We start from the raw sequence: 13,565 nt of genomic DNA on the forward strand, positions 1-13,565 counted from the left end.
TTAGAAACTAGCTTAAAAAAAGTCCCCTGAGAAACTGATGGGACTATTGTCTAATCGTTGGATTACTTACAGGTCTGCTAACCATTATCAGTGGTTTTGATTATTCATTATTATTATCATGAGTGTTGGTGGTACCAAAGTGGCTGTATTACCATCAATGTTGCCCCATCATGCATCATGCTAGGAAGTTAGGAGTAAGATAAAAGGTGGGGAAATTACTTCACCTGAGCCTCACTCTTAAGCATTATGTAATACAACAATGATGATGATTAAAGAAAAACCATGAATACTGTATATCTGAACAATGTATATCTTCTGATATCTGCCCAGAGAGTATCTTTTAAAAAACTTTTCTTATGTTTTTGTAGTTGTTTATGAATAGGCACCAAAACAAGACTCCTAAAACATTCTAAATCAGTACATCTAATGGTAATGTTCTGTTCTTAGATGATACCACAATAGTTTTGACTGAAATTAGATTTGTCAGGTACATGTAATTCAAGAAGTCAAGTTAATATTTCCTGTTACAACACAATCCTAAATTGTACAAACAAATCTGGTCATTATTCACTGTATTCCTGTCAAATCGATAGGAACATCAATTTTGTCTTTTACTCTTTCAATTCTTCATCTCTAAGTTAGACATAATTAGAGCAGAAGAAAAGCAAAAACAAAATCAAATGAAACTTGTATTGTTAACATTTCTGACCTCTAAAAGAAAGTGACTTTAAAAGTTGAAATATTATGCAATATTATAATTGTAATAACATACACTACAAATATATACTCATTACATATGTACTCATTATTATATATTCTATTCTATTAATAAGTTAATCCTTATGAAACACTTATGTATCAGGCATGTTTATAAGTGCTTTATGTGTATACACTATCTTATTAATTCCTCACAAATACCCTAAGAGATGCATTCTATTATCGCCGGTATTTTAAACACCAGGAAACTGAGGCACATAACTGAGGATAACAGGTTGGAAGCACCAGAGGTGAGATTTTAACCCAGGTAGGGCTTCAGAGTCCATGGTCTTAACAACTACACAGTGTGTTCTTACATTAGACATAACTTTGTCTAACATAAGAGGCTCAAGTTCCAGAGATCATGTAGTAAATAAGTAGTTATGTTACCAAAATATTCCTCTATTTACAAAAAAGTATCCCAGGCAGGAGGAACTCTCTATAGGCCTGGGTATCTGAGTGAACTTACTGAATTCAGCATGCTGCGGAGCATTCCCAATAATAAAAAAACAGCTTCTGTGCACACGTTATGGATAGAAGAGACCACAGTTCCGCTGGAGGCAGGAACTCCAAAGATAAATGTCCAGATGGAATCCAAGTCAAACTGCAGAGGTGAAAGTGAGCAAATATTAGCCACCACTAATTTTTCAGTGGAGACCCTCGTAAGTGCTAATAGTCTAAAATTTCTTTGAAACTAGTTTTTTGTTGTTTTTAAAAGTAACCAATCATATAGACATAAAGAACTAGTACCCTTCCATCCTACATTTTAAAACTCATTTTTATAGATATAAAAAAATTGAATACTATGTATTATTCTGCATCCTGCCTTAGGTACCTATGTTAAAAACACTGCTTTCTACTTTTTTCCTAAAGAATATAAAAATAAAACACACGTTAATTAGCCAAGAGATAAAATTATAGAACCAATAAATTTAAGCAAGATCTTTTAAACAAAGCACATTAAGCTCACTTCTTTCCCATTCTCAGCAATATTTTAATTTTAGATTACTTACAGATAAGATCTGATAAAATAAAAATTGAGACTTATTAATAGCAGGTTTATAAATAAACTTTATGACTATGGTACCATGGATATTGAAAAACTGCATAACCAATACAACTGCGCTAAGCATGAATCTGTATCTTGATTTAATCTAAGGGCACAGACTCAAGTGTTTACACTTAAAAGATTTTGTCAACTACTAGAATTGATTTGAATAGCATTTGGCATTAGGATGGAAGCATAGTTGAATCTAAAAGCTAAATTCCTAAGTCTTTGCAGTACCACAAACAGAAGCTATATATAGACATCTTTAATAGTCTTCAATTAGAAGTCAACTAAAGTCTTACTGTTTCCCTAATGTTGATAATATCTATCATTAAGTAATTTTTTTTTCCCCTAATCAGAATTTGCACTGAGAATCCTGTCACACCCACTCGAGGAGTGATATTTAATTTATGGTATATAAGCTACTCCTTTCATTTTTAATTCTGCAGAAATAAATCACATAACAGGCCAGGCACAGTGGCTCATGCTTGTAATCCCAGCACTTTGGGAGGCTGAGGCAGGTGGATCACCTGAGGTCAGGAGTTCAAGACCAGCTAGGCCAACATGGTATGACCCTGTCTCTACTAAAAATACAAAAATTAGCCCAGTGGGGTGGCGCCTGACTGTAGTTTCAGCTACTCAGGAGGCTGAGGTGGGAGAATCGCTTGAACCCGGGAGGTGAAATTTTCAGTCAGCTGAGATCACACCACTGCACTTCAGCCTGGGTGACAGAATAAGACTCTGTCTTACAAATAAAGTAAAATAAAATAAAATAAAATAAAATAAAATAAGTCATGTAACAAAAGAGTTCTTTAGATCACCATTAAATATCATACAGAGTCTTTATGCATATATAATATACAGAGTAATCATATAGAAAAAAATGTAAATAGGGACAAAGGACTTTTGGGAAAATTTTCTGTGGTATTTTCAAATTTTTCTGTCCCAAATCAAACCTTAAATGTGGGGAAAGTGATGGAATTGACAGTTGGTTTTACAGTGATTATCCATTATCCTACGATGATTCTTTGGAATACATAATTTCACGCGCCCCTTGCTAGATAATTCCTACCTGGCAACCCTGCTTACTCCGGCAGCTGATGACAGGCACACTGACCTGCAGGTTCTCAGGCAGCTCACTAACTGGCTGCTGCAGAAACAATGCCATGAGGAGAAAATAGAGGGCAGGGACATTAGTGTGTTTAGGAAGGAATGACTGAAGGACTGGAAAACCAGGAAAATGACAAGCATCTCGGTTAATCTCCCTGACTGTCGATCTCCCACCAGCACTTCTGCCCACATTGAATCCTAAGAGAAGAGGAAATATAATAGTAAGTGCAAAATTAGCAACTGATAAACATGCTGCATTAACAAAGGAGAAAGCAATTCAGTATGTGTTAACATTTCTATCCAGAACATTCATATTACTATAGGCAATTAAGTATTCAATTGTTGAATTAATCTTCAGTCAAAAGTTTTACTTTACCATTTGTTTGACTTGAGCAAGCCTGTCTATTAGGATATAGGTTTTGAAACACAGTTGAGACAATAAGATACAAGGAGTTTGAAAATCCTTCTTAAGGTGCTATAAGTTCTACTTATTAAATGAAAGACCTCAGAGGAGCTCTAGTGTTCTTGGCTTGTAGTTCCCTAAGAAAAAAGTGAAATCCAAAATACAGCCAAAATTTAGAATGCTACAAAAATATAACTTAAAAATAGCCTTGTTATAATACATTTTTATTTTTTTGAGACACAGTTTTGCTCTGTTGCCCAGGCTGGAGTGCAATGCCATGATCTTGGCTCACTAAATCTCCACCTCCTGGGTTCAAAGCAATCCTCCTGCCTCAGCCTCCTGGGTAGCTGGGACTACAAGCATGAGCTACCACCACCAGCTAATTTTTGTAACTTGTTATAACAATATATTTCATTTGTCCTGAAAATCATGAAAAACTAGCTAACCTTAAATTACCTATGAATTTAGAGATAAGACTAAATGAGTAAGTAAAACAATCTTTACTCACATCATCATCTGTAATCTGTTGGAAAGCTGCTTGGCAGTGGGATGGCAAATCCAAGCCTGTTGTGGCTGCAGCTATCCACTGGCTGAGCTTAACATCCGGAATTCCCTCTAGAAACCCAGCTTTTAAAGGAGATGGTCAGTTCTTACTAACATAGCTTATGGCAGCAGTGTTTCTATCAATCTTGTTTCCTCTGTTTTATAATGAAATTCAGGATACACCCTAAACATCTGGTTCACCCCACACCTAGGGAAGTACTCATTACACAGTGAATGTTGCTCAAATTTTCAACGGAAACTTTTGCGAATAGCAATCAATAGATGAAGAATTGATTTCGGTCTGAAGCAATTTGTATTTCAAATAGATATTTGCATTTGTTATTTATTCTTTAAGAGATGAGGGTTCACTCTGGAGGGTTCACGTTGAAGTACAGTGGCGTGATCGTAGCTCACTTAACCTCAAACTCCTGGACTCAAAGGATTCTCCCGTCTCAGCCTCACCAGCAACTAGGACTACAGGGACATGCGACCATGCCTGGCTGATTAAAAAAATTTTTTTTGTAGAGACAGGGTCTTGCTATGTTGCTCAGGCTAGTCTCAAACTCCTAGCTTCAGGTGATCCTCCCACCTTGGCCTCCCAAAGCGCTAAGATTACAGGCATGAGCAACCACACTCAGCATAGATAGCCATATTTTTTTCAACTTCTTTTTTTCTGGAATGCTGCAAAATACATATTACAACTACTGTTTTACATAATAAACGAAAATTTTATGTCTACGTTGCTTTTAAAATATTTTATCCTAACCAATTCCTCAGTGTGACATGAATTAACTTCCAAAGTATGCTCTTCTAATTAATAAAAAATTATATAGCAATTCAACAAGCTCTTTCCCATATCACTCCTTAATCACAATGAATATGTGAGGTAGAAATTACTATTATCATTTTTACAACAGAGAAAACATGATTTGTTCAAGTCACAATGTGGCATAAGTGGCGGTACTATGCTATGAAAACGAATTTCTCCATTTTAGAGTCTGAAAATTATTATTTTCTTTGCCCGTATTAATGAAACTGCCATATTTCTGAAAGATTGCCTTAATCAGAAGATAGTGCTGATTTTTCTTTATAGTAAATTCTAAATAAAATTATAAGAATAAACAATGTTTTGAGCTCTAAGAAATCAAAAGACATCTCAGCTACTCAGGAGGCTGAGATGGGAGGATTGCTTGAGCCCAGGAGTTTAAGTCTAGCCTGGACCACATAACAAGATCCAATCTCTAAAACATAAAAAAACTTAAAAAAATGAAAAAGAAACCAAAAGACATGAGGTGGTATTTTATACATTAAATAGTAAAATAGATTTTGATTACACTGCAAGTTCTAAAAAAAAACAACAACAACAAAAAAAGACAAAACTGGCATTATCATTTTCCTCTCTGAAGTCTCACATTATTTTTCCCTATAATTGATCTTAAGGAATATTTAATATACTACAATTAAGCATTAATTTAGATACAAGTTTCAGCTACATGGAAGATTTTTATGGCAGCCATAAAAAAGAATGAGTTCATGTCCTTTGCAGGGACATGGACGAAGCTGGAAACCATTATCCTCAGCAAACTAACAGAGGAACAGAAAACCAAACACCGCATGTTCTCACTCATAAGTGGGAGATGAAGACTGAGAACATATGGACACAGGGAGGTGAACATCACATACCGGGCCTGTCGTGGGGTGGGGGTTAAGGGGAGGGAGAGCATTAGGACAAATACCTAATCCATGTGGGGCTTAAAACCTAGATGATGGGTTGATAGGTGCAGCAAACCACCATGGCACATGTATACATATGTAACAAACCTGTGTGTTCTGCACATGTATCCCAGAACTTAAAGTAAAATAAAAAAATATATATTTTTTATAAATAAAAATTTGACAAAAACCAATAAATGTGAATAAAAAAGTAAAAAAAAAAAAAAAAATAGGTTGCTATTCCGTCAAGGAGAAATAGAATCAAATGAGCTGATATGTACACCTGTTTATATACACAAAAATGTGTATGTGTCAGATAGATATTCAGGGAAAATTAAGTTAAGCGGGGTCAAATTGAAATTAAATTTAAATTGAATACCTAGATTTCTTCTTTGAAATAGGAGCAGCATATGCATGCTCACGCAAGTACCAATGAAGGATCAAAAGATTCTAATGCATGAAATCAGGTAGGTCAGATACAGTGAAAGTGATGCAGGACAGAAAAAACACAGGACTAAGAAAAGACAGATTCTTAGACAGTATTACTGCCTCGCAAACTAACCTTATGTAGTTAACAGTCTTAATTTCCTAATTAGAGAAATTAATCCTTACTTTATATTCATTAGGCTTATTTTCTAGAAAATAAAACTTATACGCGATAAAATATATGCCTGTCTCCAGAATCTTGAAGGACAAATGAGATTATATATGTGAAATAATTTTTCAAACCACAAAGTACTATTATAAATCTCAGGCGTGATTACTCCTGCTGCTGTTGGCCTTCCAAATAACCATTGCTGTCAGTTAGCATTTAAACCTTGCATATTCAACAGAACTCACATTCAATTGTGCCTTTCATTATTTATTCTCCAGTAGGTATTATTAAGGCCAATAAACGAAACTTCTTACTACCAAAGTATTCAAAACAATTATATCTGTACATTAAATCCTTCCCCAGAGTTCATATAAAATAGTGATATATTTTTGAGCACAAAAGTACCTATGATGATCACTTAAACTGTATATTATAAACCAGACAATTTTCTTTAGAAATCATTTCACAGTGACATGGAAATGATATTACTTTTCCTTTATCACATATGAAGTTTCTTCAGACCTTCTTCATATATGAAATAACAATACAATAGTACTATGTTGAAAGATCTGTCTTCCTATGGCCGGGCATGGTGGCTCACACCTGTAATCCCAGCACTTTAGGAGGTGGAGGCGCGTAGATCACGAAGTCAGGAGATCGAGACCACCCTGGCTAACACGGTGAAACCCTGTCTCTACTAAAAAAAAAAAAAAAAAAAAAATTAGCTGGGCGTGGTGGCAGGTGCCTGTAGTCCCAGCTACTCGGGAGGCTGAGGCAGAAGAATGGCATGAATCCAGGAGGTGGAGCTTGCAGTGAGCCAAGATTGCACCACTGCCCTCCAGCCTGGGTGACAGAGCGAGACTCTGTCTCAAAAAAAAAAAAAAAAAGGTCTGTCTCCTATCATTTGCTTTCATGTTTGAATTAGTAGTACAGGCAGCACCTAGACACTGATACTTAAACTTGTTTTCTATAAATAAATTACATATTAAATTCTAATCCCTATTTTTCCCATTGGACCAAGGTAAACAGATATTCTCAATATAAGCTTCTTAAGATCAGACATACAACAATTAGACATGATTTACAAGGTAATGTTACATGACAAATGTATATCTAACATTATTTAAGAACGGAATGACTTTGCCTTTCAATAAAAACACTACCTTCAAATATATATTTTCCAAAGTAATATTACTAATATGAATGGAAACATGAGTTCAAATAAATCTAGCATAGGAAACTGTAATTTTCTAACATTAGGTAAATGCTCAGTTATAGGGTAAAAATAGCTATGCTACTAGTGAGCTTACATCCTTGTGTGGCAATATAACATAAATGTTAAAAGCATAGACTTTGGAACTGAGTAAAATGAATTTGGTTTTCTAATCTGTAAAATAGATATGATAGTATTTGTATCTCACAGAGTGATGAAATGTTATTACCTAGCAAGTGTTTAGGAACTGGCAGACAGTAAGTACTCAAAATAAATATTTATTATTATTATTAATTTAGTTCTACTGATAATTTGCTAATTATTTACTTACAGATCAGTAAGGCCTATATTACAAAAAGATCCTGAGGAATTCCCTGAGTTTTCAAATCTTAGTGTCTTACCTGTCTTCAGTTTGATTTGCCACTTAAAAGGCCTAATTTGAAATCTTCTAAGATCTTCATTCTATCATTAATTAAAATTAGTATCTCCTTAATGGTGATCAAACTGCAGAGGATAAGTTTACATAAAATTTAAAAATAAAACAAAACACACCAGTTCGTTTCCAAGCAGCTGACTAGAAAAGTCTCATACCTAATACAGTTCCAATCTTATTAGTTAAGACAGAATCTGTCTGTTCAAGCCATCCTCCACCACTGAGTCCTTCTTTAAACTTGATGAGAATAGACTGATTACTTAGTAGGACAACAAGAATCCTCATGGCTGCTGTAACTGTGGTGGAATGTAAGTGTTCCTCCATAAACATCATGATCCAGTCAAAACCCAGTGTCTTCACCAGTTCTTCACAAGCTCTATTCAAAGACAGATGGATTTAAAAAACAAAAAACAAAATTACTTTCAGAAATTAGGACTTCCAATCAAAAAGGAAAAAGAAGACTGAGTTTCATTCTTGAGATACTATAAACTTCAGGGTTAAAAAAATCTATTTAAAGTCAATGGCAATTCCTTCTTTTGCCTAACATGAATTAACTAATAGTAGCAACTGGTATAATAACTTTTAAAAATATTTACTTACTGCAAATTAATGCTTGTCTTTTCTTTAGATGTATAAATTAGTTTTAGCAAGATATCCAGAAGTCTGTTCCTCAAAAGTATAAGATTAGCAGATACAAGACCTCCAAACTCCTCTTCAGTTCCTTAAATAAAAATAAATACATTAAATCTCCCTAGTAGATAAGCTAAAAGAAAATACACAACATAGTTCTTGGAAAGTTTACTGAAAAATATATCTTTTAGAAAACATTTTCTCCAGGACTGCTTTTCACCAACATGGACAAGAAAAAGGGTCAGTTAAATATTTCTCTTTAGAACTCTGAAAATTGTTCATTTACATTTGACATTTCCTAAACTAGTGATAATAAGGCTGTGAGATCTTTTTTACATTACATTAATATTCCCCTTGACTTCCCAATAGGGGGAAAGTCATCAAATGAGGACCATGTGAATAAAAATAATAATCACTACTGACTCTCAACCTCTCAAATCCTTAAATTTTAGTTTCTTTTTTGAAAGATACAGTTAAATCTACCAGATTTAAAAATTGAAAATAGAAAGCAAAGACTTATTCAGTAAATGTAATAACATAAAGAAAAAAATAGCACAGAAGAAAGGCAAAGGCACACAAACACATAAAAGAGAAATTAGAAAAGAGAGGAAGTAATGGAGCTCAGACATTCTCAGATAGTACTGCAAGTACACAGAATTGGGCATCGACAACCCAGCGTTCTAGGCCCAGCTCTACTCCAGCAGAGCTATGTGTTACTGAGTCACAGACCTCACAGAGGCACACCTTTTAATGCACTTTGCAGATACTGCCTTTCTTATAAATTAAAGGGTTGTAGCAACTCTACATACAGAGTCCAATCAGGCCTTTTTTTTTTTTTCCAAAAGCATGTGCTTACTTCATGTCTCTGTTTTATTTTGGTAATTCTTACAATGTTTCAAACTTTTTCATTATTATAATATCTGTTACAGTGATCTGTGATCTTTGATGTTACTATCATAATTGTATACAAGTGCCACAAACTGTACTCTTATAACAGTGAACTTAATTTAAAAAAATGTGTTTTTGACAGCTTCGACTGGTCATTTCCCCATCTCTCTCATTATTCTCAGGCTTCCCTATTCCCTAAGACATAATAGTATTGAAATTAGACTAATTAATAACCCTATAATGGCATCTAGATGTTCAAGTGAAAGGAAGAGTCATGTATCTCTCACTTTAAATCAAAAGCAAGAAATGATTAAGTTCAGAGAGGAAGGCATGTTGAAAGATGATACAAGCCCAAAGCTGGCCTCTTGTGCTAAAAAGTTAGCTAAGTTGTGAATACAAAAAAAATTCTTGAAGAAAACTGAAAGTGCTACTCCAGTGAACACATGATGATCAAAAAAAAAAAAAAGTGAAACAGCCTATTGCTGATAGAAAGTTTTACTGGTCTAGAGAGACGACTAAATCATCTACAACAGTCCCTTAAGCTAAAACATAATCCTGAGCAAAGCCTGAACTCTCTTCAACTCTATGAAGGCTGAGAAAGCTGAGAAAGCTGCAGAAGCAAAGTTGGGGGCCAGGTGCACTGGCTCATGACTGCAACAAAACATTAGGGAGGCTGAGGTGGGAGAATTGCTTGAGTCCAGGAGTTTGAGACCAACCTGGGCAACACAGTTGGACCCCGTCTCTAAAAAAATGAAGAAATGAACTGGGCATGCTAGCACACACCTATAGTCCCAGGTACTCAAAAGGCTGATGTGTGAGGATCGCTGGAGCCCAGGAGGTCGAGGCTGCAGTTAGCCATGATTGTGCCACTGCACTCCAGCATGGGTGACAAAGTGAGACCCTGTCTCAAAAACAGACAAAAAGAAAAGCTGGAACTAGAAGAGGTTGGTTCATGAGGTTTAAGGAAAGAAGCCATCTCCCTAACAAATGTGAAAGATGAAGCAGCAAGTGCTGATATAGAAGTTGCAGCAAGTTATACAGAAGATCTAGTAAGATAATTAATGAACATGACTACACTAAACAGCAGATTTCTCCAAAAGACTTCTCAACAGATTTTTTTCCAACAGCTGCCTATTGGAAGAAGATGCCACATAGGACTTTCATAGCTAAAGGGGAAAAGTCAATGTCTGGCTTTAAAGCTCCAAAGAACAGAGCTGACTCTCTTGTTAGAGGCTAACGCAGCTGGTGACTTTAAGTGGAAGCCAATGCTCATTCATCATCTTGAAAATCCTAGGGCCCTAAGAATAAAGCTCAGTCTACTCTGCCTGTGCTCGCTAAATGAAATAACAGAGTCTGGATGACAGCACATCTGCTTACAGTATGGTTTACTGAACATTTTGAGCCCACTGTTCAGACCTACTGCTCGGAAATAAAGGTTTCTTTCAAAATACTACCAGCTCATTGACAATGCACCTAGCCATCCAAGAGCTCTGATGGAGATGCACAAAAATGTTAATGTTGCTTTCATGCCTGCTAATACAACATCCATTCTGCAGCCCATGAATCAAGCAGTAATTTTGACTTCAAATTAACTTCAAAGTTTTATTATTTAAGAAATACATTTCTTAAGGCTATAGCTGCCATAGACAGTGATTTATCTGATGGATCTGGGCAAAGTAAAGTAAATCTTTTGGATAAAATTCACCAATTTAGATGCCATTAAGAATATTCATGATTCATGGGAAGAGGTCAAAATATAAACATTAACAGGAGTTTGGAAGAAGTTGATTCCAACCCTTATGGATGACTTTGAGGGGTTCAAGACTTCAGTGGAAGAAGTAACTGCAGATGTGGTAGAAACAGCAAGAGAATTAGAATAAGATGTGAAGCCTAAAGATGTGACTGAATTACTGCAATCTCATGATATAACTTTAACAGATGAGGAGCTGCTTCTTACGGATGAGCAAAGAAAGTGATTTCTTGAGATGGAAATCTACTTCTGGTCAAAATGCTTTGAACATTGTTCAAATAACAACAAATGATTCAGAATAGTACACAAACTTAATTGATATAGCAGTGACAGTTTTTGAAAGGATTGACTCCCATTTTTAAAGAAGTTCTACCATAGGTAAAATGCCATCAAACAGTACTGCATGCTACACAGAAAACTTTTGTGAAAGGAACAGTCCATTGTTATAACAAACTATATTGTCTTTTTTTGCTTTTATTATTATTTTTAATTGACATACAATTGTATATATTCATGGGGAACAGTATGATATTTCAATACATGTGTACCATGTGTAATGACCAAAGCAGAATAATTAGCATATCCATCACCTGAAACCATTGTTGTCTTATTTTAAGAAATTGCCACTGCCACCTCAACCTTCAGCAACCACCACCCTGGTCAATCAGCAGCCAACAATATCCAGACATCACCCTCCATCAGCAAAAATTACGATTGGCTGAAGGCTCAGATGATTGTTAGCATTTTTTAGCAATAAAAAACTTTTAAATTGAGTTATATACATTTTTTTAAGACACAATGCTACTGCACATATAGTAGACTACAATATAGTGTAAACATAACTTTTACAGCACTGGGAAACCAAAAAATTTATGTGACTCACTTTATTGTGATGTTAGCTTCATTTGCAGTGGTGTGGAACTAAACCTGCAATATTTCTGAGGTATTCCTATACTTTCCTTCTTTCTAGAACTAAGGTTCAGGCTAAAGTTTCAGGGTTATATACTTCTACTTGTTTGGGGCAATGTACCTTTAAACTGTCCTTTAAAATGCTAACTTAGTACCTTAATCATTATGGGTACTTCAAACTACCAAAAAGAACCCAAGATCCTCCCTCTTCTAAGAGGACAGAGACTGGTAATTGCCTTATCAAAAGAATATCACAAAACTTACATTACTCTAAGAGCTACTTCCTTTAAATTTTTCTACAATAAAGTAATAATCTAGCCAGAAATTAAAAATTTTATCTTTTATGTCTCCTTTTCTTACTGCCAGTTTTCATTTTTTAGAACATTATATTATACTCAATAAAGTCTTCAGTGCGTATCAAATAAATAATAAATGTCATATACTAATAAGACTAGCAATTTGCTTCTGACTTTATTATTTCAAATGACAATAAGCTGATGATAATATCAGTCTAATCAACTTGGCATATCGAAAGAAAAATTTACTAATTTATACATCCCTACTTCAATGTTTTATATGAAAGAAAAATTTACAACACTACTATGGTTACTGAATTCAATGGACAATAAATAAAAATGGAAACCAGAGAAATATTTTTCCCACTTTTTTTTGTCTGTTTTTGGACACAGAATCTCACTCTGTCACCCAAGTGCAGTGACACAATTACAGTTCACTACAGCCTCAACCTCCTCAGGCTCAAGTGATCCTCCTACTGCGGCCTTCTGAGTAGCTGGGTCTACAGATGCACACCAACATGCCTGGTTAATTTTTGTATTTTTTGTAAAGATGGAGCTTTGCCATGTTGCCCAGGCTGGTCTTGAATTCCTAGACTCAAGCAATTTACCTGCTTCAGCCTCCCAAAGTGTTGGGATTATAGGTGTGAGCCACCACGTTCAGCCCACATATTTTGTATACTTGAAATAAATTCATTACATATTTCAGCAATATTTAAAGTACTTTCACTACCTAACCATAATTAGTCAGCCTATATTAATTTAGAACTTAGAAATAATCTTTGTATTTGGTAGGAAAATGTAGTAGTTAAAAGCTTAGAATGCTGGTTTGGACTACCTGAGTTCCCATATAGTCAATGGTATGATATTGGATAAGTTTCTTTTACTTGTATCTTTTTGGGCTGCAGTTTCCTCCCTTGTATAATTGGAATAATAGTACCTATTTCATACAGTTATTACAAAATTATATAGAGCACTTAGTAAGTATTCAATAAGTGTTATTCATTGATCTGATCTTTATACTTCTCATCCACTGCTAATTTGCTTCATCAGAGAAATATCAACATCATTCTAAATGAATTGGCAGTAGGTAACACTCAGGGGTCCTGAACCTGTCACTAACATACTGTGTGATTTGCAGCAAGTCACTTAGTTTTTCAAATCTCTCCATCTCTCCTTTGAAAACTGTAATCACACCACTTTCTCTTACTCATGAAGCACAGGAGAGGCTGTGCTCGGGAAGGACAGACAACATGGAGAACCCCTTTGGGAGGAAGTGAT

General features: G+C 35.1%; 1 protein-coding gene across 11 annotated transcripts in view; it reads right to left on the minus strand.

The window, feature by feature from the left end:
• Window positions 1-13,565, minus strand: part of WDFY3 (WD repeat and FYVE domain containing 3) — a 308,566-nt gene that overhangs the window by 87,672 nt on the left and 207,329 nt on the right. For 10 of the 11 annotated variants that reach the window (XM_073017468.1, XM_007999124.3, XM_007999126.3 and 7 more), the window contains 4 exons: window positions 8,415-8,535; window positions 7,973-8,190; window positions 2,877-3,112; window positions 1,226-1,360 (listed from right to left, as the gene is read on the minus strand). In XM_073017468.1, the coding sequence (XP_072873569.1) occupies window positions 1,226-1,360; window positions 2,877-3,112; window positions 7,973-8,190; window positions 8,415-8,535 (710 nt within the window). The remainder of the gene's footprint in view (window positions 1-1,225; window positions 1,361-2,876; window positions 3,113-7,972; window positions 8,191-8,414; window positions 8,536-13,565) is intronic. The other variant, XM_073017465.1, reaches the window with a different exon arrangement.

Source organism: Chlorocebus sabaeus, chromosome 7 (genome assembly GCF_047675955.1).
Source record: "Chlorocebus sabaeus isolate Y175 chromosome 7, mChlSab1.0.hap1, whole genome shotgun sequence".
Taxonomy (NCBI): Eukaryota; Metazoa; Chordata; class Mammalia; order Primates; family Cercopithecidae; genus Chlorocebus; species Chlorocebus sabaeus.